Source organism: Scyliorhinus canicula, chromosome 2 (genome assembly GCF_902713615.1).
Source record: "Scyliorhinus canicula chromosome 2, sScyCan1.1, whole genome shotgun sequence".
Lineage (NCBI taxonomy): Eukaryota > Metazoa > Chordata > Chondrichthyes > Carcharhiniformes > Scyliorhinidae > Scyliorhinus > Scyliorhinus canicula.
In genome coordinates this window covers 234,451,498-234,477,328 of record NC_052147.1, presented here as the reverse complement: position 1 = coordinate 234,477,328, position 25,831 = coordinate 234,451,498, and the positions used below count along the sequence as shown (strand labels likewise).

The following is a 25,831-nucleotide window of genomic DNA, read 5'->3' as shown; positions in this document are numbered from 1 at the left end:
TAAGCCAAATGTGGAAAAGAGGTAGATGTTTGTGGTTCCGGCGAGGGGATAGGAGGGGTGACTGGGAGAGCTGCCGTTTAGGTCAGTAGGGGGAAGTTTTGGGTACCTAGGCATCCAAGTGGCGTGGGAATGGGACTGGCTGCATAAATTTAATCTGGCCTGGCTAGTGGACCAAATGAAGGACGATTTATGGAGATGGGACGCGCTGCCGTTGTCTCTGGCCGGGAGGGTGCAAACAGTGAAAATGACGGTCCTCCCGAGATTCCTATTTGTATTTCAGTGTCTCCCCATCTTTATTCCGCGGTCCTTTTTTAAGTGGGTCAACAGAGTGATCACGGGCTTCGTCTGGGCGGGCAAGACCCCGCGGGTAAGGAAGGTAGGGTAGCACGGTAGCATGGTGGTTAGCATAAATGCTTCACAGCTCCAGGGTCCCAGGTTCGATTCCCGGCTGGGTCACTGTCTGTGCGGAGTCTGCACGTCCTCCCTGTATGTGCGTGGGTTTCCTCCGGGTGCTCCGGTTTCCTCCCACAGTCCAAAGATGTGCGGGTTAGGTGGATTGGCCATGCTAAATTGCCCGTGGTGTCCTAATAAAGTAAGGTTAAGGGGGGGGTTGTTGGGTTACGGGTATAGGGTGGATACGTGGGTTTGAGTAGGGTGATCATTGCTCGGCACAACATCGAGGGCCGAAGGGCCTGTTCTGTGCTGTACTGTTCTATGTTCTATGTTCTATGTAATGCTTGAGCGGAGTTAGGGAGAGGGCAGGCTGGCGCTGCAAAGTTTTAGCAACTATTACTGGGCAGCTAATATAGCCATGATCAGGAAGTGGGTGATGGTGGGGGGAGGGGGCGGAGGGTGTGGTCGGCGTCGGCATGGGTGCGTATGGAGACGGCTTCTTGTAAGGACACCAGTCTGGGGGCATTGGTAACTGCGCCTCTGCCGTTCCTGCCGGCATGGTATTCCACCAGCCCCGTGGTGGTGGCAGCCATGAGAGTTGGGGCCAGTTGAGGCAGCATGTGGGAGCAGTGGGAGCATCGGTCTGGGCCCCAATCTGTAATAATCACTGGTTTGCCCCGGGGAGTATGGATGGGGGGGGGGGTTCCGGTTATAGCGGAGAGTAGGTATTGAGAGGATGGGGGATATGTTTATATAGGGGAGCTTTCCGAGTATGAGGGCGCTGGAGGAAAAGTTTGGGCTGGCGAGGGGAAATAAATTCAGGTATCTGCAGGTGCGAGACTTCCTTTGTAAACAGGTGGCAACATTCCCGCTCCTACCGCTGAGGGGGATTCAGGACAGGGTAATTTCCAGAGAGTGGGTAGGGGAGGGGGGGCGTCTCGGACATCTAAAGGAGCTTATGGGGTCAATGGAGATGCAGACCGAGGAGCTGAAGCGCAAGTGGGAGGAGGAGCTGGGAGGTGAGACAGAGGATGGTCTATGGGCAAACGCATTGAGTAGAGTCAACGCGTCCGCAACATGTTCCAGGCTCAGTCTGATACAATTTAAGGTTGTTCACTGGGCTCACATGACAGTGGCCCGGATGAGCAGATTCTTTGGGGTGGAGGACAGATGCACAAAATGCGCGGGAGGACCAGCGAACCATGTCCACATGGTTAGGGGATTTTGGCAGGGGTTTGCAGATGTTATGTACAAGGTTTTAAAAACAAGGGTGGCGCTGAGTCCCGAGGTGGCGATTTTCGGGGTGTCGGAAGATCCGGGAATCCAGGAGGAGAAAGGGGCAGATGTTCTGGCCTTTGCTTCCCTGGTAGCCCGGAGACGGATACTATTAGTATGGAGGGACTCAAAGCCCACAAAGTCGGAGACCTGGCTATCGGATATGGCTAGCTTTCTCTGTATGGAAAAAATTAAGTTCTCCTTGAGAGGTTCACTGGTAGGGTTCACCCGGAGGTGGCAACCGTTCGTCGACTTCTTTGCGGAAAATTAATCACCAGCAGACCGAGGGGGGGGGGGAGTAGTTTAGGTTAGAGTAGGGGGGTAATAAGGGTGGGACCTGAACGAAAGGTAAACGGCTTTTGCACTATGTTTATGGTTTCATGTATATTGTTTATTTTGTTGTTGTTACTATACCAAAAATACCTCAATAAAATGTTTATTAAAAAAAAAAGAAAACCCAACATGAGACTTCAGATGGTTAAAATGCTACAAACACATTTTTGGATAAAAGTTGCTGTAAGATACATAAAGATATATAAAAATAGATACATAAATTAACAACAAAATTATGCCTATATTTCATTCAACAATACAAAAAATGTTTATTCTTGTCTTTTGCTAGAATGCTGTTCCTGATCTTAATGTGCATAAAAGACCCTTTTCATATGCTGAAACAGACCTGGATTATCACCTCTGCCCTCTACCAAGGTACCACACAACCAGCAAAGATGAAGCCGATGAAGGCAGCACTCAGAAGAAATTTATTGATCGAGATGTAAGGCCTTGTGCTGATTTATATTTTATACAAATTTCTGTTGCAATGTTGTATTACTTTTAGTTAACTCTATCGAATTGGGCTAAAGAAGAAAAAGAGAACATCACGCAGCCTAACCAGCCATTGATTCTGTGTGAAAGTGTGGAATTAAGATGGAAGTAGATTCCCACTTGCCTGTAATGAAAGTACTTCTAAATAACTTGCCAAAACTCACTTGGCTAGATTTTCTAACTGGTCTTTAATTGGACATTAGTTGACCATTTGTTCAATTGTAAATTTGCTGACCCTGCCTGATTTTGAGGCGTTAACTTCTTTTGCATAGTCTGGATGAGCTTCTGGCATGTGCCAAAGTGATGCTAAGATATTGATGGAGAAATTTGGTAATGGCATTCCCCAAAGGAATGATGAGTAAATTTAATGGGATGCAATCTCTGAAGGATAAATGTCTACTAGCAGGATTGAAAATGCTGTAGTAATTTCAAAGGCTATTTTAACTTTTAATATAAATCTCAATCTTTGCAAAGACCATTTAGGTTTCAAATACTCTTGACAAAATTCAAGAGTCAGCGCAGCAAATGTGAAGGTAGCAAATCAATTGTGGGACATATGATGGAGCAATTCACACCTCTCCAGCCCTGCTTACTATCTGAAGAGGTAGAAGTAGTGAAGACTGAAATCGGAATCAAATTAGCTCTGCTTTGCACTGTCGAGGAGATTCCTTTTCGGGCAGGATTTACTGGCTGTTCACCCCAGTGGGAAATTCCTGTCCCATGCCGGCGCACGGGTTGAGGTGGCAAGGGATACAGTCAATGCAAAAGCCCTTTGACAACGATGGGACTGGTATATCCTCCTGGCAGGTATCCTCGCTACTGAAAAACATGCAGTGGGGTAGTCGGTAAATCCTGCCCATTAGCTCCAAATCAAGATGATGTGTGAGTTTGAAGGGAAATTACAGGTGGTGGTGTTCCTATGCCTCTGTTGTCCTTGTCCATCTAAATGGTTGAGATTGTGAGTTTGCACACAGCTGTCAATCTACACCAGTGGTGGAGGGAGTGATGTTTAAGGTGGCGGATGGGATGCCAATTAAGCAGGCTGCTTCGTCCGGAATGGTGTTCAGCCTCTTGTCTTTTATCAAAAGTGTGCATGTGGACAGTCTCACACTCCTGACTTGTGCCTTGTAGATGGTGGACAGGCTTTGGGGAGGCAAGAAGTGAGTTAATTGCTGCAGAATTTTCAGGTTTTGATCTGCTCTTGAGCCATTGTCCAGTTGGTTAGTCTAGTCTAGTTCAGTTAATTTTATGGTTAATGGTAAATCCAAGGATTTTGATGGTGGGGTGTTAGCACTGGTAGAACAAAGAACAATGCAGAACAGGAACAGGCCTTTCAGCCCTCCAAGCCTGTACCGGTCATGATACCAACCTTTGTCAAAACTCTCAGCACTTCCTTGTGCCATATCTCTCTATACCCATCCTATCCATGTGTTTGTCAAGGTGCCTTTTGAACGCCGTTAATGTATCTGCTTCCACAACCTCCCCTGGCAACGCGTTCCAGGCACTCACCACCCTCTGCGTAAAAAAACCTGCCTCGCACATCTCCTCTAAACTTTGCCCCATGGACCTTAAACCTCTACCCACTGGTGACTGACCCTTCCAACCTGGGAAAGACTGCCCGCCTATCCACTCTATCCATGCTCCTCATTATCTTGTAGACTATAAGGTCACCCCTCAACCTCGGTCTTTCTAATGAAAACGGTCCGAGTCTATTCAGACTCCCCACATAGCCAACACTAACTAGCCTGGTAATAATGTTGTACGTCAGTGGGAGATAGCTTTTCTCATTTTCGAATTGGTCTTCGAATGGCACTTTTGTAACATGAACATTAATTACCAATTTTCATTCAAAGCCTGAATATCTAGGCCTTGTTGCATGCAAGCAAGGACTGCTTCAGTGTTTAAGGAGTTGTGAATAGTACTGAGCACTACAACAATTAGTGAATATCCCCACTTCTGACCTTATGAAATTGAATGTGGTTGTGCCTAGGACATAGCCCCAGGACATTGATGCAGAAGTTGCTCAGGGTAAAGGTGATTGACATCCAACAACCATAACCATCTCCCTTCCTTTGTGGTCAGTATGACACCAACTAGTGGAGAATTTCCTCCTAATTCCAAATAACTTCAATTTTGTTGGGGTTCATTGGTGCCTCAATCAATCGACTGCTGCCCTGATGTCAAGGGCGGTCACTCTTGCATCTCCTCTTGGGTTCTGATCTTTTGTCCATGTTTGGACCAAGGCAGTAATGAGGTCTGGAGCCAAGAAGCCCTAGTGAAACCAAAACTGAGCATCAGTGACTGATGATTTCTGAGTATGTTTCTAAAAATTAATTTATGGGATGTGGGCGTCTCTGGTTAGGCCAGCATTTATTGCCAATCCCTAGTTGCCCTTCAGAAGGTGGTGATGAGTTGCATTCTTGAACCACTGTAGTATTTGAGGTGCAGGTACACCCACTGTGCTGTTAGGAAGGAAGTTCCAAGATGTTGCTCTAGCGACAGTAAAGGAACAGCGGGGTGGTGAGTGACTTGGAGGGGAACCTTCAGGTGGTGGGGTTCCCAGATATCTGCTGCTTTTGTCTTTCCGGGGACCCATTTTTTACCAACCGGCCAACCTTCAGGACCAAACCCGGCCGACCTGAGCGACCCACGCTGGCCAACCTGAGCGACCCACACCGGCCGACCTGAGCGACCCACTCCGGCCGACCTAAGCGACCCACCATTTTCTATTACCTTGTTTGCTGCTGATAAAAATGGAGGAAGTGGTTTTGGTCCCTTTGGCCCTCGTACACGCTCCTCCAATGAAACCTGTTGGATGAAGGTGAAGCCTTCCAGTGTCGGAAAGTATGAATCCTCCATCTGTCCAAAGTTATGCATTTTTTCCCTGGAAAATGTTATAAAATAAGTCCCCACCCCGTGCCCCCCCCCCCCCCCCCCCCCCGAACTCCTAAAAAAAATTTTAATAAAATAAATGAAAAAAATAAAAATTAAATCTATGAAATAAAATGAATAACCCCCCCCCGGAACTGGGGGGGGGGGGGGGGGGGGGGGAGAGAGGGCAGGGTGGGAGTGGGGGGGAGAGAGGGCACATAGGGGGAGGGGGCAAGCTGGGGGTGGGGGTAGAGGGCTCTGGGGGTGGGGTAGAGGGCACTGGGGTGGGGGGCACACTGGGGCTGGGGAGGGTTCCTTAATTCCACCTGGGCTGGGCGGCTGATCCGGGCAGAGAAGGGGAGCAGCCCTGCCGAGAGGCCGGTGTGTTTGGGGCGGGGATGGGGGTCGTGGGGGAGCAGCGGGGCCACCTGACGCTCAGGGGTGCGGTCCCCAGGATGAGGTGCCCCCATTTTAATGGCCGCTTGCAGCCAGCGTTATTAAAAGTTGGCTGCTGCGTGGGGATTTGCGCGATCGGGAGAGCCGCAGACAACGGCTCTGCGACCCTCCAGACACCCGCCCATGACCCACCCGCGGGTCGTGCCTGAGTTTGTAGAACACTGTTGTAGATGGTACAAACGGCTCCCACTGTTCGTCGGTGATGGAGTAAATTTGCTGAGGTATCAGTAGATCTCCTTATTGTATTGATATCATATAATTGCTAATGTAATAAAAAATATACCAAAATAAAATTTTATGTATGGACTGCTGATGGTTTTGTTAAATTATATCAAGTCTGAATAGTGATTATAGAAGACATAATACCAGACCTATTAACCATTTTGCTCTTGCTCAAACAGGAAATGATAAAAGGTCTAATGTCTTGGAAGAGGTTTCCTCCTGCTGTTCTCACATCCTTATCCAACACTGACTTTCTAAGCAATATATGGACGCCACGATGGTATGTATTAATAAAACTTTAGGTAGGTGGACTGCTGGACCGTCTCATTTTACTTTTAACAGTTTAGAAGAAACAACATCAAAAATAAACTTCAGATATATTCCTTATTTTGTCATGTAAATATCCAGTTTGGTCACAAAGAAGAATCCCTTTAACGTTTAAACCAAAACCAATTTGCCGACTCAAATGAGCATAAAGATCCCATGACACCAGTTTAACAACAGTGGGGTGATCCCATGTTGCCCTGGTCAGCCTTCTTTCCACAACAGCCATCGCCTGATAATTAAAAGCAAAAATACTGCAGATGCTGGAAACCTGAAATCAAAATCAAAAGTGATGGACATACTCTGCAGGTCTGGCAATATGTGTGAATAAAAACACTTGAAGAAGAGTCATATTTGTCTCAAAATGTTTGGGCTTGCTCGGGAGGCTGAAGCGTTGTAGGTCAGGGGTCGCCCATGGTTGGCAGGGGGGGGGGGGGGTGGAGGGGCATGTTGGTTGCTGAGGGACTTTGCGTCAGTGAGACCTTCAAGTCATCTTTTTAAATATTGTAGAGACCCATAATGGATATCCACAGCTGCAGCCTGTTTGTCCTACCAAACATTTCCAGGACACAGCCCTGCTCTTGCTTCTATGCTGAAAGTCACTTTAACTTCCTTTGACTGTGAGCAGCTTTTAGCTTCACAGCTGAAGGCTATTGCAAATGAGGAATTGGCCTTGTCAGTTTGGAGAGCACTTCACACTCCTCAATTCACAAGTGGCTTCTCGAGGGCTCACTGATGCCATGTCTCAGAGGATGATTAGTGCATAGCATTTCAATCAAACTTTGATGCCTGAACAGTGTGCCTGAACTCTGGAGTGTGTCAGCACCATAGAGGCAGTTGCCAATAGTCAAATACTACAGAGCAGGCCTTCAGCACTGGGGATCTTCTCATGAACAAAGGGTAAGTCAGGGAGGGCACCTGAGCACGGTCTCACTAAGGATCCCGCATGGATCTGGAGTCTGGCGTGTAGGACCTCCTTGATCTGGCTGGGAGTGAGTGTGCAGAGCAAGGTTTGGCAACACAACTGGCTTGATAGATGGCACTCTGAGAGAAGGCGGGCATGCAGAGGTGGGGGAGGCATGGGGAATTTTGGGTCCCGGGGTGGAAGCCTTGATTTTTGGTCTATGTCCTTCTCCAATTCCTTACAGATGCTTCGCCGCTTCAAATTCCTAGGTGTGCACATTGCTAACAATCTGTCCTGCTCTACTCACGTCGATGCTACGACCAATAAACCACAACAGCGCCTATACTTTCTCAGGAAACTAAGGAAATTCGGCATGTCCACATTGACTCTTACCAATTTTTAAAGATGCACCATAGAAAGCATCCTATCTGGCTGCGTCACAGCCTGGTATGGCAACTGCTCGGCCCAACACCACAAGAAACTACAGAGTCGAGAACACTGCGCAGTCCATTCCACGAACCCGCCTCCCATCCATTGACTCTGCCTACACCTCCCGCGGCTTTAGGAAAGCGGGCAGCATAATCAAAGACCCCTCCCACCCGCTTACTCACTCTTCCAACTTCTTCCATTGGGCAGGAGATACAAAAGTCTGAGAACACGCACAGATTCAAAAACAGCTTCTTCCCCGCAGTTACCAGATTCATGAATGACCAAAAGGAGGTCAGTGATGGCCCACGGTATACATGCATTGTTGGTCTTTCGGTGAGATGACGGACAGCATGTGTCACAGCAGACTCCGTCTCAACAAAGAGTCAGAGGGACATCTGTGCCACATCCTCGCGGACTGTAGAGGAGGAGGAGACCTACTCCCGGTGGCCGTGTAGATCACCACAGCCCTGATCTTTCAAGCAACCAGCTCATTCCAGGGCTCGAGCGTGGACCTGTGCAGCATTTCACAAGCTACAGCCCACAGGTGCATCCGAGAGGTCACGGATACCCTGTATGCCCAGGTATCCAACTACATCACCTTTGAACTGGACCAAGCCCACCAAGGTGCAGATACCGTGGGCAGCACGGTAGCATAGTGGTTAGCACAATTGCTTCACAGCTCCAGGGTCCCTGGTTCGATTCTGGCTTGGGTCACTGTCTGAGTGGAGTCTGCACGTTCTCCCCATGTGTGCGTGGATTTCTTCCGGGTGCTCCGGTTTCCTCCCACAGTCCAAAGATGTGCTGTTGGCTGTTCTAAATTGCCCTTCGTGTCCAAAAAAAAGTTAGGTGGAGTTACGGGGATAAAGAGGGATAGGGTGGAGGGTAAGATGCTCTTTCCAACAGCTGGTGCAGACTCTATGGGCTGAATGGCCTCCTTCTGTACTGTAAATTCTATTCTAAGATTCTATGCTCAAGCTGCAGGATTCTCTGCCATCACTGGTTGCCCAAAGTCCAGGTAGCAATTGATGTCACGCATATAGTACCTTGCACGCACTGGGACATCAGGGAGTGCCCTTAGTTAACAGGAATGTTGAGAATGTGTGTGACCACTGCCTCTGTAACCTGCATGGGAGGCCGTGGCATGGTGGTATTGTCACTGGACTAGGAAACCAGAGACCCAGAGTAATGTTCCCGCCGCTGCAGATGGTGATATTTGAATTCAATACAAATCTGGAATTAAATCTAATGATGACCATGAAACCGTTGCCGATAGTCATAAAAAACCATCTGGTTCACTAATGTCCTTTAGGGAAGGAAACCTGCCATCCGCATCTGGTCTGGTATACATGTAACTCCAGACACACAGCAATGTGGTTGACTCTTAATCTCAAGGGTAATTAGGGCTAGGCAATAAATGCTGGCACAGCCAGTGACGCCCATGTCCCATGAACAAATTTTTTTTTAACTGTGTGCCCTCTACCCAGGGAGCATGCCTGACCGCTGCTACATCCTGGGGCATTCAGAGATACCAGCCCAGGATGATGAGTTGACTCTTGCTGGACAAGGGGCACCCGCTGAGGTACTGTCCAGTACTGAGGCGTGGGACAGATGCCCAAGGTGCCATCCATGCTCTCATTCATGGGTGTATCAGACTGCTCAAAATGTTGTTCTGATGCCTGGACCACTCTGGTGGTGGCCTGCAGTACACCCCCCTCCGAAAGCCTTCAGGGCCCTTGGCCCTTTCCCACTTACCATGGGCTATCCTCTCCTGCGGGGACAAAGAGAGGACTTTGTGAGCTGCACGCTTGATGGGCCAGGGATTCTATAGCCAGTGGCATGTGTGGGCACTGCACCTGGACTAGAAAGGGTTATGCTGGTGGGTGCCAGCGGATCGGAGGAACAAGTGTGAGGATTAGATATGGGAAGGGTGAGAGGTGTCAGCCAGTGATTTGTGGATGAGGAGGTGGTACAGGAATTTGAGGGGTGGCAGGGTGAACTGATGCCAGGAGAGAGATGGTAACTTGCCCTTGTAGCTTGGTGGAGCTTGTTGGTATTCTTCCGATATTGGATTGGGGTCTTGCTTGTCATACTGCCCCAACTGACAGCCACTGTCACTGCCTCCCAGGAGGCATTGCTGACCTTGAAGCTGATCCTCCGAATCACTTGGGGGGACAGGATGTCCCCTCTTGCATAAACAGCATTGAGAAGCTGGCCAGGTCAGCACCCCCATCGCAAGGAGTAGGTCTGTGCGCTGCCATGCTTGACTGGGAGTGAGTGGTGGAGGGAGCGCTTACAAGCAGCTCCCCTTTGTTAGTGGCAAGATATTGAGATGCGAGTCTGACAAATCGGATGGCGAGAAGCTCGTGGGGGTCATTTTTGGCACTAAGTGCCATTAAATACGGGCCGCAATCTCACACCAATGTGGCCATTGAGGAACACCCCACCAATCCCTCCCAAAATAATATTTTAAAACGTTTCCTTTAGAACATAGAACATAGAACACTACAGCGCAGTACGGGCCCTTCAGCCCTCGATGTTGCGCCGACCTGTGAAACCATCTGAAGCCTATCTGACCTACACTATTCCATTTTCATCCATATGTCTATCCAGTGACCACTTAAATGCCCTTAAAGTTGGCGAGTCTACTACTGTTGCAGGCAGGGCGTTCCACACCCCTACTACTCTCTGGGTAAAGAAACTGCCTCTGACATCTGTCCTATATCTATCACCCCTCAATTTAAAGCTATGTCCCCTCGTGTTGGTCATCACCAGCCGAGGAAAACGACTCTCACTGTCCACCCTATCTAACCCTCTGACTATCTTATATGTCTCTATTAAGTCACCTCTCAGCCTTCTCCTCTCTAACGAAAACAACCTCAAGTCCCTGAGCCTTTCCTCGTAAGACCTTCCCTCCATACCAGGCAACATCCTAGTAAATCTCCTCTGAACCCTTTCCAAAGCTTCCACATCCTTCCTATAATGTGGTGACCAGAACTGCACGCAGTACTTCAGGTGCGGCCGCACCAGAGTTATGTACAGCTGCAGCATGACCTTGTGGCTCCAAAACTCAATCCCCCTACTGATAAAGGCTAGCACACCATATGCCTTCTTAACAGCCCTATTAACCTGGGTGGCAACTTTCAGGGATTTATGTACCTTGATTGCCGAGATCTCTCTGTTCATCTACACTACCAAGAATCTTGCCATTAGCCCAGTACTCTGCATTCCTGTTACTCCTTCCAAAGTGAACCACCTCACACTTTTCCGCATTAAACTCCATCTGCCACCTCTCAGCCCAGCTCTGCAGCTTATCTATGTCCCTCTGTATCCTATAACATCCTTCAGCACTATCCACAACTCCACCGACCTTCGTGTCATCTGCAAATTTACTAACCCATCCTTCTACACCCTCTTCCAGGTCATTTATAAAAATGACAAACAGCAGTGGCCCCAAAACAGATCCTTGTGGTACACCACTAGTAACTGAAATCCAGGATGAACATTTGCCATCAACCACCACCCTCTGTCTTCTTTCAGCTAGCCAATTACTGATCCAAACCGCTAAATCACCTTCAATCCCATACTTCCTTATTTTCTGCAATAGCCTACCGTGGGGAACCTTATCAAACGCCTTACTGAAATCCATATACACCACATCAACCGCTTTACCCTGATCCACCTGTTTGGTCACCTTCTCAAAAAACTCAATAAGGTTTGTGAGGCATGACCTACCCTTCACAAAACCATGTTGACTATCGCTAATCAACTTGTTCTTTTCAAGATGATTATAAACCCTATCTCTTATAACCTTTTCCAACATTTTACCCACAACCGAAGTAAGGCTCACAGGTCTATAATTACCAGGGTTGTCTGTACTCCCCTTCTTGAACAAGGGGACAACATTTGCTATCCTCCAGTCTTCCGGCACTTATTCCTGTCGACAAAGACGACATAAAGATCAAGGACAAAGGCTCAGCAATCTCCTCCCTGGCTTCCCAGAGAATCCTAGGATAAATCCCATCTGGCCCAGGGGACTTATCTATTTTGACATTTTCCAAAGTTGCTAACACCTCCTCCTTTTGAACCTCAATTCCATCTAGCCTGGTCGACTGAACCTGAGTGTTCTCCTCGACAACATTGTCTTTCTCCAGTGTAAACACTGACGAAAAATATCCATTTAACGCTTCCTCTATCTCCTCTGATTCCACACACAACTTTCCACTACTATCCTTGATTGGCCCTAATCTTACTCTAGTCATTCTTTTGTTCCTGATATACATATAGAAAGCATTAGGGTTTTCCTTGATCCTATCAACCAACGACTTTTCGTGTCCTCTCCTCGCTCTTCTTAACTCTCCCTTTAGGTCCTTCCTGGCTAACTTGTAACTCTCAAGTGCCCAAACTGAGCCTTCATGTCTCATCCTAACATAAGCCTTCTTCTTCCTCTTGACAAGTGCTTCAACTTCCTTAGTGAACCATGGTTCCCTTGCTCGACAACTTCCTCCCTGCCTGACAGGTACATACTTATCAAGGACACACAGTAGCTGTTCCTTGAAAAAGCTCCACATTTCGATTGTACCCATCCCCTGCAGTTTCCTTCCCCATCCTATACATCCTAAATCTTGCCGAATAGCCCCCTTTTTCTCTCTGTACATATGCTGCCAAACTACCTGGTAATTTCTTCATTCGACATTTGGGGCTTTGCAAATTGAATGCCAGCATAAAAATTGTGAATGTGCTTCCAAAAGTACGTTATTGGCTCTTTGAGGCATCTTAAATAAGATTGGCTGATTCAACGCAAGACCAACTGTTACAAAGAAACCATGTTAAATAGTACGGGCAATATTCACACACCACACAACAGACAAAATAATCCCCTATAGTTGATTTAATCATTATATTTGTCATCTGTTGAAGTAGAGTGGAGCCAATCATAAGATAGAAATAAAAGGTATTTGGAAAAACTGAGCATGAATTTGCAGGAACAAGTGTTTGGGGGATGGCTACACTGAAGGCATGATTTGGGAGTTTTGAGAAATGCCAATGTGGCACTTTGTGAAAGACACCTTGAATTAGTGCATGTCACACTCGTCTTTCCTGCCACATTTCGAGTTAAGAGCTCATTGCTGATCATCACTTCCATCCTCTGTGTCACCTTTATTTCAACCATGCAGCCAACTTGCCGGCTGGCTAATTGATGAGAAGGGATCCCAGCCACATCTGATCTACAACTATAGCCATGGCTCAGGAAACATTATTGAGCAAAGCAATCAGCAAGGTCAAGCAATATTTCTGTTGGCTGCACCATTCCAGAGGTATTTTGCACCACACCATGAGGGGGTATTCCAAGTCATTTCCAACTGCTGCTCATTTCACCACTTCATCACCTTGAATGACCACCTGGGCAACAACAAGTAAAAAAAATAGAAGAGAAGGAACAGGAAGAACAGGGTCAGTGACCATCATGTCTCCAGCAGGCAGACCTAGGGATACTTTATCAAAATCAGCCGTTCTAACCCCACAATGTCAACTGTCCCATAATCTTTTCTACTTTCCTTACCAGTACTATCCAATTGCCTTTCTTTTGTTCATGCGTATGGTTTTTGCCCTCACTTTACCACTAACAACACTTTTAATTTATAAAGCGGCATTAATGTCATACAATTGTTCTGAAGTGCTTCACAGGAGCATTTTCGGGCAAAACTGCCAACACCGACTCCAGAACAAAAACAAATTTACCCATCAAATCAATTGCATTTCAATTCATAGTTTAGAAAAATAATGAAGAATGTTCCTTGTGCCAGCTCTTAGTGCCTGTTTTGAATACTCCTTTGAATACTTTCCTTGTTCAAAAGTTCCTTTGAACAGTTTCCCCAGTGGCTGCAGCTTGGAAGGTGGAAAACTGCAGAACTTCCTTTGAGTACACTTCAGATGACTTTTATTGGATGAACTCAAGCAGCTCTGAATCTTGAAGGCCAGGCTGCAGTTTGTAGTGTCTCACTCTTGGCTTCTGCAGTCTGATCCAGTTGGCACTCTTTGGACAGTTCTTCAGTTAAATCCAGAGCCAATTAGGATGGAAGCTTTCTGCCCTTCCATTTGGAGCAGCCTAAGCTGAGGGACTTCAGTAATCTCAAGAGATCAGACAAACTACAATTGTTCTTGGAGCAGAGAAGGCCTGACCTGGACCCAGGTAGAGTACACTTTTGGAGGGTCAGTGCAGTCTCGATGGACAGAATGGCCTCCTGCCGTGGGTGATAAGGGGGCAGCACGGTAGCATGGTGGTTAGCATAAATGCTTCACAGCTCCAGGGTCCCAGGTTCGATTCCCGGCTGGGTCACTGTCTGTGTGGAGTCTGCACGTCCTCCCCGTATGTGCGTGGGTTTCCTCCGGGTACTCCGGTTTCCTCCCACAGTCCAAAGATGTGCGGGTTAGGTGGATTAGCCATGCTAAATTGCCCGTACTGTCCTAAAAAGTAAGGTTAGAGAGGGGGGGGGGGGGGGCGGTTGTTGGGTTAAGGGTATAGGGTGGATACGTGGGTTTGAGTAGGGTGATCATTGCTCGGCACAACATCGAGGGCTGAAGGGCCTGTTCTGTCCTGTACTGTTCTATCTATCTATCTATGCACTGTAGGAATTTTCTGGATGGCTACACCCAAAGACAACACATCTCCTGAACAGTGGCTGAACTGTCCTGTTGCTACTCCCTCCCAATACTTAATACTTGACAGCCAACTCAGTAAATGTTGCACACAAAATAGGGAAGTACAATTATCAAAATTTATTGGGTGATAAATAAGTTATAAGCCAGGGGGCAGCATGGTAGCATTGTGGATAGCACAAATGCTTTACAGCTCCAGGGTCCCAGGTTCGAATCCCGGCTTGGGTCACTGTCTGTGTGGAGTCTGCACGTTCTCCCCGTGTGTGCGTGGGTTTTCTCCGGGTGCTCCGGTTTCCTCCCACAGTCCAAAGATGTGCAGGTTAGGTGGATTGGCCATGCTAAATTGCCCTTAGGGTTCAAATCGGCCTTAGTGTTAGGTGGGGTTACTGGGTTATGGGGATAGGGTGGAGGTATGGGCTTGGGTAGGGTGCTCTTTCCAAGAGCCGGTGCAGACTCGATGGGCCGAATGGCCTCCTTCTGCACTGTAAATTCTGTGAGAAAATTGAACTTTGTAATGCCGTGCCTTTAGTGGTGCGGAGGATGATGAGGCTAAAAATGGTGCGGTCTGTGCTGATCACAATGATTGGGAGGACTACAGAGTGGGAATGTGCCAGGAAAATGGAAAGTGAAAGTCATATGTCAGCATCTAAACCTCATTTGGCCCATGAACTGCTATTTTGGTTTTATACGTCCTGTTAGGGCCTTCTTTTAAACACACAAAACTGAGCATGTGTTTTGGTACACAATTGATTTTCCCATCTCCCATCTGCCTGCCGCGCCTCTAGTGCTATGTAAAGTTGCCAGCATGGTATTTCAGGTGAATCTATTTTGATTTCCTTTGCTTCTGTAAATTTAGTGGTTGGAAGTACTATGTATTGCATTGTTGAAAGAGCGTTCACAAGTTGTTGGAGTAAAAATATTTTTATCAGGTCACGCAGCAGGAGACATTTTGCAGTTCACAACTGCTTTATTATATTTTAATTCAATAGAAATATTAATTTCTACTCTTCCCTTCTGGATCCTCTCCCCGTCCAGAAACAACTCCCTCATTGGAAAAAAGCCCAGTCACTCTACAGCATACATTCAGAATAGAGGGTTTGCTGTCTACAAATAGTTTCCCGTACTGGCCTCCACGAACAAGCGCCGGAATGTGGCGACTAGGGGCTTTTCACAGTAACTTCCTTGAAGCCTACTTGTGACAATAAGCAATTATTATTATTACTATTACAAATAGATGAAGAGGATGGCCGTCATCTTGGACCCATTGGGTAGTATTGGGGACATTATGGGAATTTTGGAGGAATTTGAGCGGTTCTTCGTATACAAGTTGAATATGAGAAGGATCAAGGGGTTCCCGATTGAAACTAGATGGCAGGCAAGGAGATTAGGGGAGGGGAAGCTGCCGTTCAAGGTAGTGGGGGCAAGCTTTAGATCCTTGGGCATCCAGGTGACACGGGGCTGGGCGCAGCTGCACAAGTGGAACCTGACTAGGTTGGTGGAGCAGATGTAGGGGGACGTTTAAGAAGTGGATGTGCTGCCACTGTCACTGCTGGGGCGGGTGCCGAAAATAAAAATGGTGGTGCTGCCAAGTTTCTTTCATTTTTCAAAAGCTCCCAATCTTCGTTCTGAAGTCATTTTTCAAAAAGGTGAAGGCTCTGATCTCTGGGTATGTGTGGGCGGGCAATACCCCATGGGTCAGGAGGGCTTTCCTGGAGCGGGGGGGACAAGCATTGCTGAACATGATGAACCACTATTGGGCACAGAACATTGTCGTAGTTAGGAAATGGGTCGTGGGGGAGGGGTAGGCTTGCAGCTGGATGGAGGTGGCATCATGTAGGTGAACGGGTCTAAGGGCTTTGTTGTCAGCGTCTCTGCCGTTTCCGCCAGCTAGGTACTCCGTGAGCCCAGTGGTGGTGTTGGCCTTAAAGGTGGGGGGGGGGGGGGGGGGGGGGGGGGGGGGGCAATGGAGGCAGAATTTTGGACTGGAGGGTGTCTCGGTGTGGGCACCGATCTGCGACAACCATTGGTTTGCGCCAGAGGGGTTGGATGCGAGGTTTCGGGGATGGCAGCAGGCAGGGATTGAATGATATGGTGACCTGGTCATAGGGAGCAGATTTACGAAGTTGGAGGACCTGGAGGAGGACTACGGGTTGCCCAGGGGGAATGGTTTCAGATACCTGCAGGTCTGGGATTTTGTAAAGAGAGAGGTGTCGTCCTTTCTAGGGCTGCCACCCCTGGGGTTGCAGTATAAGGTACTGTCATAGGATGAGATAGGGAAGGGAAAGAGTCCGAGGACCTCAAGGAGCTGATGGACTGGGAGTGGGTCCTGGTGAGGGACATAAAGTTTAAGTGGGAGGAGGAGCTGGGAGGGGAGGTAGATGCCGGGATGTGGGCTGAGTCCTTGTGGAGGGTGAATGCATCTTCCTCATGTGTGAGGTTAAACCTCATTCAGTTTAAAGTAGACCATAGGCCACATATGATGGTAGGGTTTTTGAGGGGATAGAGGATAGATGTGGGAGGTGCGCGGGGGCCCCCTGAATGACATCCACATGTTTTGGGCATGTTCAAAGCTGAGGGAGTTCTGGCAGGGGTTCGCGGAGATAATGTCTGAGGTGCTGGGGATGAAGGTGGCCCCAATTCCAGAGGTGGCGATATTCGGTGTGTCGGAGGACCCAGGAGTTCAGGGGGTGAGAGTAGCTGATGTTTTGGCCTTTACCTCCCTGCTGGCCCAGAGATGGATTTTGCTCAGCTGGAGGGGCTCGGAGCTGCCGAAATGGGGGAAGTGGGGGAGCGAACTGGCGGAATTTCTGAGGCTGGTGAAGATCAAGTTCACTCTGAGGGGGTCAGTCGATGGGTTCCCTCAGAGGTGGAAGGCGTTTATTGATTTCTTTAAGGAGGATTGAGTGGTCAGCAATGGGTGGGGGTAAGGGGGTTAAAATGGGAAGGCAGGATGGGAGAAGGGGCAGTATTGGGGAGCAAGGGGGGAGTGGGTAATGGTTGTTTATAATGTTGTATGGTTATTCTTCTGCTTTTGTGTATTTATATGAAAATGCATTGAATAAAAATATTTTTTTTAAAAGAAAAAAGGATGGCCCTCAACAGAAAGCCACACTCACCTAGTACTTCGAGTATTTTGGGAACATTTCTACCTGCACCTCAGCTAGGAGCAGTATCAGAGGCTGCTTTAATTCATTAAGGAAGTTGTCACAGAACTTCTCCAACTAGACCTGCAACTATGGAGCAGGGTAACGTGAGCACAGCCAGTGCTCAATCTGGTCAATTTGATAAGTTACGGGCAATATAGTTCCAAGTTAGGATGATATGTGGCTCAGAGGAGATTCTGCAGGTGGTAGTGTTCCCATGCATCTGCTGCCCTTGTCCTTCTAGGTGCTGTGGTTGTGGGCTTTGAAGGTGTTGTTGAAGGATTCTTGGTGAGTTGCTCCAGTGCATTGGGTACACACTACTCTCATTGTACACTAGTGATGGAGGTAGTCAATGAATGGAATTCTCCGATTTTGAGACTGTGCCGTGGCAGGGGTGGGATTGTGTAGTGTTTATGACGTGGAGGTTGGCAGGAATTTGACACATCTTCCAGCGCTGATCTCAATTATGCATTTGGATGTATCACATTGTATTCCGTGGCGGGTAAGGCCTGGATGGTGCAATACTTGCTGTTGTGCCCGGGTGCCATATAGAAAAGGTACCCAATGTCACTGACCCCCTATTGAAAGGTGGACGTCCTGAAAATGAAGATGGATCTCCGGGAGCACTCTGAGATCTGAAGATGGATCTCCTGAGAATGAAGATGGAACTCCAGGAACATTCCGAAGCTGGAAGATGGACACCCTCCAGCATAACTAAACTGGCAGGTCCACCTGTAGATGATTCCCTCAGCCGCTGCTGTGGTGTTCCAGGATCCAGGGTTGCAGGCTGCCTCCATCCTGAATTCCGAAGTCAGCTTCAGGCATTGTTTATAGGAACAATGGGATTCTGATCAATTGGCTGCTTTGTTCTGAATAGTGTCGAGCTCATTGAGTGTTGTTCAAGCTGCACTCATTCAAGCAAGTGGAGAAACTTCCATCACACTCCTGACTCGTGCCTCATAGATGGTGAGCAGGCTTTGTGGAGTCAGGAGGTGAGTTACTGATTGCAAAATTCCCAGCATTTGATCTGTTGTCGTAGCCATAGTATTTAAATGGTTGGTCCCATTCAGATTCTGTTCGGTGATAACCCCTAGGATGTTATAGCGAAGAATTCAGCGATGGTAATATCAATGTATGTCAAGGGATGTTGGTGAAATTCTTTCCTGTTGGCAACGGTCATTGTCTGGTCCTTCATGGCACAAATGTAATGTTACTTGATACACATCAGTCAGAACTTGAACGTTGTCTGGGTCTTGCTTTTTTGCACATGGACTGCTTCATCATCTGAGGAGTCAAAAATGGTGCTGAACATTGTGCAATCATCAGCAAGCATTCCGACATCTGACCTTATGATGGAAGGGAGGGCATTGTTGAAGCAGCTGAAAATGGTTGAGCCTAGGCTACTGCACTGAGAATCTCCGACATCAATCCCCAGAATTGAGATGATTGATCTTCAACAACCTCAACCATCTTTATGTTTGCTAGGTATAATCAAACACATGAAATGAAATAAAATGAAAATCGCTTATTGTCACGAGTAGGCTTCAATTAAGTTACTGTGAAAAGCCCCTAGTCGCCACATTCCGGCGCCTGTTCGGGGAGGCTGTTACGGGAATCGAACCGTGCTGCTGGCCTGCCTTGGTCTGCTTTCAAAGCCAGCGATTTAGCCCAGTGTGCTAAACAGCCCCTGGAGAGTTTTCCACCGATTCCAAATAAGTTCACTTTTACTCAGGCTGCTTGATGCCACACTCAGTCAAATGTTTCCTTGATGTAAAGCACATTCATTTTCACCTCTTATCTTGAATTCAGCGTTTTTGTACATGTTTGGACCAAAGCTGTAATGTCATCAGGAGCTGAGAGGCATTTTTGAAACATCATCAGTGAACAGGTTATTGTATCATTGTTGGTCGATAGGGATGATCTCTTGGCTTGAAAAGAATCATAGATTGAGGGACGTTTCAGGTCATGAGGTAACAGATTATGGTTGAATATAATTCTGCTGCTTCTGATGGTCCACAGCACCTCATAGTTTTGAGCTACTAGATCTGAATCTGTCCCATTTAGCATGGTGGCAGTGGAGTACAATACAATGGATGCATCCTCAATGTGGAAACAGGTCTTCATCTCCACAAGGACTGCAAATTGGTTATTCCTGCTGCATTTCCTGGAGGGTAAATTTCAACACTTTGGTCCATTTCTACAGCTGGAACTCCCAACTTTGCAGCCCAGTGCCTTCAGGAGCAGTGTTGCCCACTTATGTCCACAAATAGTTAACTTTTCCCTTATTACAATTCCCCTTTCATGGTTTGCTGTAAAACTGGCCAGATTTACATTTCCCAACCTCGTGCGCTTTCGACCAATCTATCTGAACATGCTTTACATGAACAATAGTCTGACAAGAAAGAGTTAACACAGGATAATCAACACAAATATTTGCCTGGATCAGCCTTTGCAACAGAAGCCAATTCAACCCCAAAGATGTAGAAGCAAAATTGGAACTTCAAACTACTGAAATTAATATAGTACTGGAATTTCTTTTAAAGTACTCTATAAATTCAAATTATTGTTTTTAGGCAATGTTGAAATTCAGATGGCAAATATCCTGCCCAGACAAATAGGGACTAAAAATCTGAAGTGACTTTTAACCTGAAGTGTTGAATGGTACACTTTAGGATGGCTTATAAAATGTAAGAAATAATAGAATGCCTATCAATTTTTATCCTGTAGAGTAAGATATTGTGTATCAACTTTACTTCCAGTTCCAACTTGCCCAGCTTTGGAATTCATGCCTTTTTTTTTGTCTCTCTGCAGTTCTGTTTGTGAGATTATTCCAATGCTTTGATTTAAACAAAAAGTAGTTGTATTTATTAAGAATGTATGCATTGTTTAAATGGTTGTCTTTTGTATTGCAGTGGGATTATTTGCAATGTAGCCTTTTTGGATAATTAGGAGATGCTTCAAAGATGTTTTGGTGCAGTGTTTGCTAATTGTTCCAGAGTATACTCATGAATGTGTTCTTGGGAGATAAGGTTATTCAAAGAGGAGTACTATTTTACCAATCTCAGATAATTTTATGGAATTAAAAATGAGATGTCCTAGCAATGAAGATAATACAGTTTATTGCATTTATGAACTCAATTTAACAATGTTTTTGGAAGTTATAGATATAGAGAAATACAGCACAGAACAGGCCCTTCGGCCCACGATGTTGCGCCGAACTTTTGTCCTAGGTTAATCATAGAATTTTGAACAATTTTTCATGGCCAATCCACCCAACCTGCACATCTTTGGACTGTGGGAGGAAACCGGAGTACCCGGAGGAAACCCACGCAGTCACGGGGAGGATGTGCAGACTCCACACAGACAGTGACCCAAGTCGAAATCGAACTTGGGACCCTGGAGCTGTGAAGCAATTGTGCTATCCACAATGCTACCGTGCTGCCCTTAAGTAGTTAACCTACACTCCCTTATTCTACCCTAATCCAAGTACCTATCCAATAGCCGCTTGAAGGTCCATAAATTTTCCGACTCAACTACTACCACAGGCAGTGCATTCCATGCCCCCACTACTCTCTGGGTAAAGAACCTACCTCTGACATCCCCTCTATATCTTCCACCATTTATCTTAAATTTATGTCCCCTTGTAATGGTGTGTTCCACCCGGGGAAAAAGTCTCTGACTGTCTACTCTATCTATTCCCCTGATCATCTTATAACCTCTATCAAGTCGCCCCTCATCCTTCTCCGTTCTAATGAGAAAAGGCCTAGCACCCTCAACCTTTCCTCGTATGACCTACTCTCCATTCCAGGCAACATCCTGGTAAATCTCCTTTGCACCTTTTCCAAAGCTTCCACATCCTTCCTAAAATGAGGTGACCAGAACTGCACACAGTACTCCAAATGTGGCCTGACCAAGGTTTTGTACAGCTGCATCATCACCTCACGGCTCTTAAATTCAATCCCTCTGCTAATGAACGCTAGCACACCATAGGCCTTCTTCACAGCTCTATCCACTTGAGTGGCAACTTTCAAAGAACTATGAACATAGACCCCAAGATCTCTCTGCTCCTCCACATTGCCAAGAACCCTACCATTAACCCTGTATTCCGCATTCAGATTTGTCCTTCCAAAATGGACAACCTCACACTTGTCAGGGTTAAACTCCATCTGCCACTTCTCAGCCCAGCTCTGCATTCTATCTATGTCTCTTTGAAGCGACAACAGCCCTCCTCACTATCCACAACTCCACCAATCTTCGTATCATCTGCAAATTTACTGACCCACCCTTCAACTCCCTCATCCAAGTCGTTAATGAAAATCACAAACAGCAGAGGACCCAGAACTGATCCCTGCGGTACGCCACTGATAACTGGGCTCCAGGCTGAATATTTGCCATCCACCACAACTCTCTGTCTTCTATCGGTTAGCCAGTTTGTTATCCAACTGGCCAAATTTCCCACTATCCCATGCCTCCTTACTTTCTGCATAAGCCTACCATGGGGAACCTTATCAAATGCCTTACTAAAATCCATGTACACTACATCCACTGCTTTACCTTCATCCACAGCTTGGTCACCTCCTCAAAGAATTCAATAAGACTTGTAAGGCAAGACCTACCCCTCACAAATCCGTGCTGACTATCCCTAATCAAGCAATGCCTTTCCAAATGCTCAGAAATCCTATCCCTCAGTACCCTTTCCATTACTTTGCCTACCACCGAAGTAAGACTAACTGGCCTGTAATTCCCAGGGTTATCCCTATTCCCTTTTTTGAACAGGGGCACGACATTCGCCACTCTCCAATCCTCTGGTACCACCCCTGTTGACAGCGAGGACGAAAAGATCATTGCCAACCGCTCTGCAATTTCATTTCTTGCTTCCCATAGAATCCTTGGATATATCCCGTCAGGCCCGGGGGACTTGTCTATCCTCAAGTTTTTCAAAACGCGCAACACATCTTCCTTCCTGACAAGTATCTCCTCAAGCTTATCAGTCTGCTTCACGCTGTCCTCTCCAACAATATGGCCCCTCTCGTTTGTAAATACTGAAGAAAAATACTTGTTCAAGACCTCTCCTATCTCTTCAGACTCAATACACAATCTCCCGCTACTGTCCTTAATCGGACCTACCCTCGCTCTAGTCATTCTCATATTTCTCACATATGTGTAAAAGGCCTTGGGGTTTTCCTTGATCCTACCCGCCAAAGATTTTTCATGCCCTCTCTTAGCTCTCCTAATCCCTTTCTTCAGTTCCCTCCTGACTATCTTGTATCCCTCCAGCGCCCTGTCTGAACCTTGTTTCTTCAGCCTTACATAAGTCTCCTTCTTCCTCTTAACAAGACATTCAACCTCTCTTGTCAACCATGGTTCCCTCACTCGACCATCTCTTCCCTGCCTGACAGGAACATACATATCAAAGACACGCAGTACCTGTTCCTTGAACAAGTTCCACATTTCACTTGTGTCCTTCCCTGACAGCCTATGTTCCCAACTTCTGCACTTCAATTCTTGTCTGACAGCATTGTATTTACCCTTCCCCCAATTATAAACCTTGCCCTGTTGCTCGCACCTATCCCTCTCCATTACTAAAGTGAAAGTCACAGAATTGTGGTCACTACCTCCAAAATGCTCCCCCACTAACAAATCTATCACCTGCCCTGGTTCATTACCAAGTACTAAATCCAATATGGCCTCCCCTCTGGTCGGACAATCTACATACTGTGTTAGAAAAGCTTCCTGGACACACTGCACAAACACTACCCCATCCAAACTATTTGATCTAAAGAGTTTCCACTCAATGTTTGGGAAGTTGAAGTTGCCCATGACTACTACCCTGTGACTTCTGCACCTTTCCAAAATCTGTTTCCCAATCTGTTCCTCCACATCTCTGCTGCTATTGGGGGGCCTATAGAAAACTCCCAACAAGGTGACTGCTCCTTTCCTATTTCTAACTTCAACCCATATTACCTCAGTAGGCACATCCCCCTCGAACTGCCTTTCTGCAGCTGTTATACTATCTCTAATTAACAATGGCCACCCCCCCCCCCCCCCCACCTCTTTTACCATCCTCCCTAATCTTGTTGAAACATCTATAACCAGGGACCTCCAACAACCATTTCTGCCCCTCTTCTATCCAAGTTTCTGTGATGGCCACCACATCGTAGTCCCAAGTACAGATCCATGCCTTAAGTTCACCCAGCTTATTCCTGATGCTTCTTGCATTAAAGTATACACACTTCAACCCATCTCCTTGCCTGCAACTACTCTCCTTTGTCATTGTTACCTTCCCCACTGCATCACTATGTGCTTTGGCGTCCTGACTATCGTCTACCTTAGTTGCTGGACTACAGATCCGGTTCCCATTCCCCTGCCAAATTAGTTTAAACCCTCCCGAAGAGTACTAGAAAACCTCCCCCCCAGGATATTGGTGCCCCTCTGGTTCAGATGCAACCCGTCCTGCTTGTACAGGTCCCACCTTCCCCAGAATGTGCTCCAATTATCCAAATACCTGAAGCCCTCCCTCCTACACCATTCCTGCAGCCACGTGTTCAACTGCACTCTCTCCCTATTCCTAGCCTCGCTATCACGTGGCACCGGCAACAAACCAGAGATGACAACTCTGTCTGTCCTGGCTTTTAACTTCCAGCCTAACTCCCTAAACTTGTTTATTACCTCCACACCCTTTTTCCTACCTACATCGTTGGTACCAATGTGCACCACGACTTCTGGCTGCTCACCCTCCCCCTTCAGGATCCTGAAGACACGATCAGAGACATCCCTGGCCCTGGCACCCGGGAGGCAACATACCTTTCGGGAGTCTCGCTCGCGACCACAGAATCTCCTATCTATTCCCCTAACCATTGAATCTCCTATTACTATTGCTTTTCTATGCTCCCCCCTTCCCTTCTGAGCCCCAGAGCCAGACTCAGTGCCAGAGACCTGGCCGCTGGGGCCTTCCCCCGGTAGGTCATCCCCCCCAACAGCATCCAAAACGGTATACTTGTTTTGAAGGGGAACGGCCACGAGGGATCCCTGCACTGTCTGCCTGTTAGTTTTCTTTCCCCTGACTGTAACCCAGCTACTCTTGTCCAGTACCTTTGGTGTGGCTACCTCCCTGTAACTCTTCTCTATAACCCCCTCTGCCTCCCGGATGATCCGAAGTTCATCCAGCTCCAGCTCCAGTACCTTAACACGGTCTCTGAGGAGCTGGAGTTGGGTGCACTTCCCGCAGGTATAGTCAGCGGGGACACCAGTGGTATCCCTCACCACCCACATCCTACAGGAGGAGCATGCAACTGCCCTAGCCTCCATCCCCTCTTACTTTACAAAATTAGCTGCCCCGTGGACCAACTGGACCTCCGCCCTCCGACTCTACTTCCAGTCAGCTGTACTCTAAACTCCTGGCTCCCTTCACGCTCTTTGATAAATATAGGAAATGAAATGTAAGGAACACCTTACTCCCTCCTCACCTAACTCCCTCAGTCACCAAACTCTCACTGTAGCACTCAAATGCCACAAGCTCAGCACTCCCTCAGTCACCAAACTCTCACTGTAGCACTCAAATGCCACAAGCTCAGCACTCCCTCAGTCACCAAACTCTCACTGTAGCACTCAAATGCCACAAGCTCAGCACTCAGTGCAAACAAAGTCTGCACTGTAACTAGCTCCTATTTATACTGTGACTCTAGCTTCTGAAAACTGGCCTAATGCAATTAACTAATTAACAAGCTCCAGCTGCAAGTAAGTCCAAGTAGAACCTTGTTTAAAGCTGATTCAAAATTCACCCTCTTATAGACCAAACAGCAACTTTTAAGTTAATTAACTAAATAAAAGAAATACTAGACTTTAAATAAAAATGAACCCTTATACTCCCTCAGTCACCAAACTCTCACTGTAGCACTCAAATGCCACAAGCTCAGCACTCAGTGCTCAGTATCTGAAAATTACTTAAAACGTGCCTCTCAATGGCAGTATTTTCAAAATTTAATTTGGGTTTCTGACATATTTTGCACTATAATTTGAATAAGAAATTTAAGCACCAGGTTTGATCCCTCCCCGTTAGCTGATCTTAATTGGGGTAGAAACAAAGTTCTAACAATTGGCTTCAGCATTCATGTTGGAGAGGGGGAGAGCAGTCAAGATTCCCACTTCTGATTATTATCCAGTAGCCTTTATTGGATATGGATATGTGCAGTCATTGAGTGAAGATGAAATTAACCTTGACCATATGGCCTGCCAACATTCATTGTTAAGGTTCACAAATGAATTATACTGAATTAGGCTTGTTACGAGAGCGCCAGAAAATGGTGCAGAAATTAAAGTCATCCACTTACTA

The 25,831-nt window shown here is 46.9% G+C and overlaps 1 protein-coding gene across 3 annotated transcripts in view; it reads left to right on the top strand.

Moving 5' to 3' along the window:
* cfap221 (cilia and flagella associated protein 221) overlaps positions 1-25,831 on the top strand; it is a 263,176-nt gene that overhangs the window by 215,436 nt on the left and 21,909 nt on the right. For all 3 annotated transcript variants that reach the window (XM_038789818.1, XM_038789819.1, XM_038789820.1), the window contains exons 21-22: positions 2,291-2,443; positions 6,222-6,322. In XM_038789818.1, coding sequence (XP_038645746.1) covers positions 2,291-2,443; positions 6,222-6,322 — 254 coding nt within the window. The remainder of the gene's footprint in view (positions 1-2,290; positions 2,444-6,221; positions 6,323-25,831) is intronic.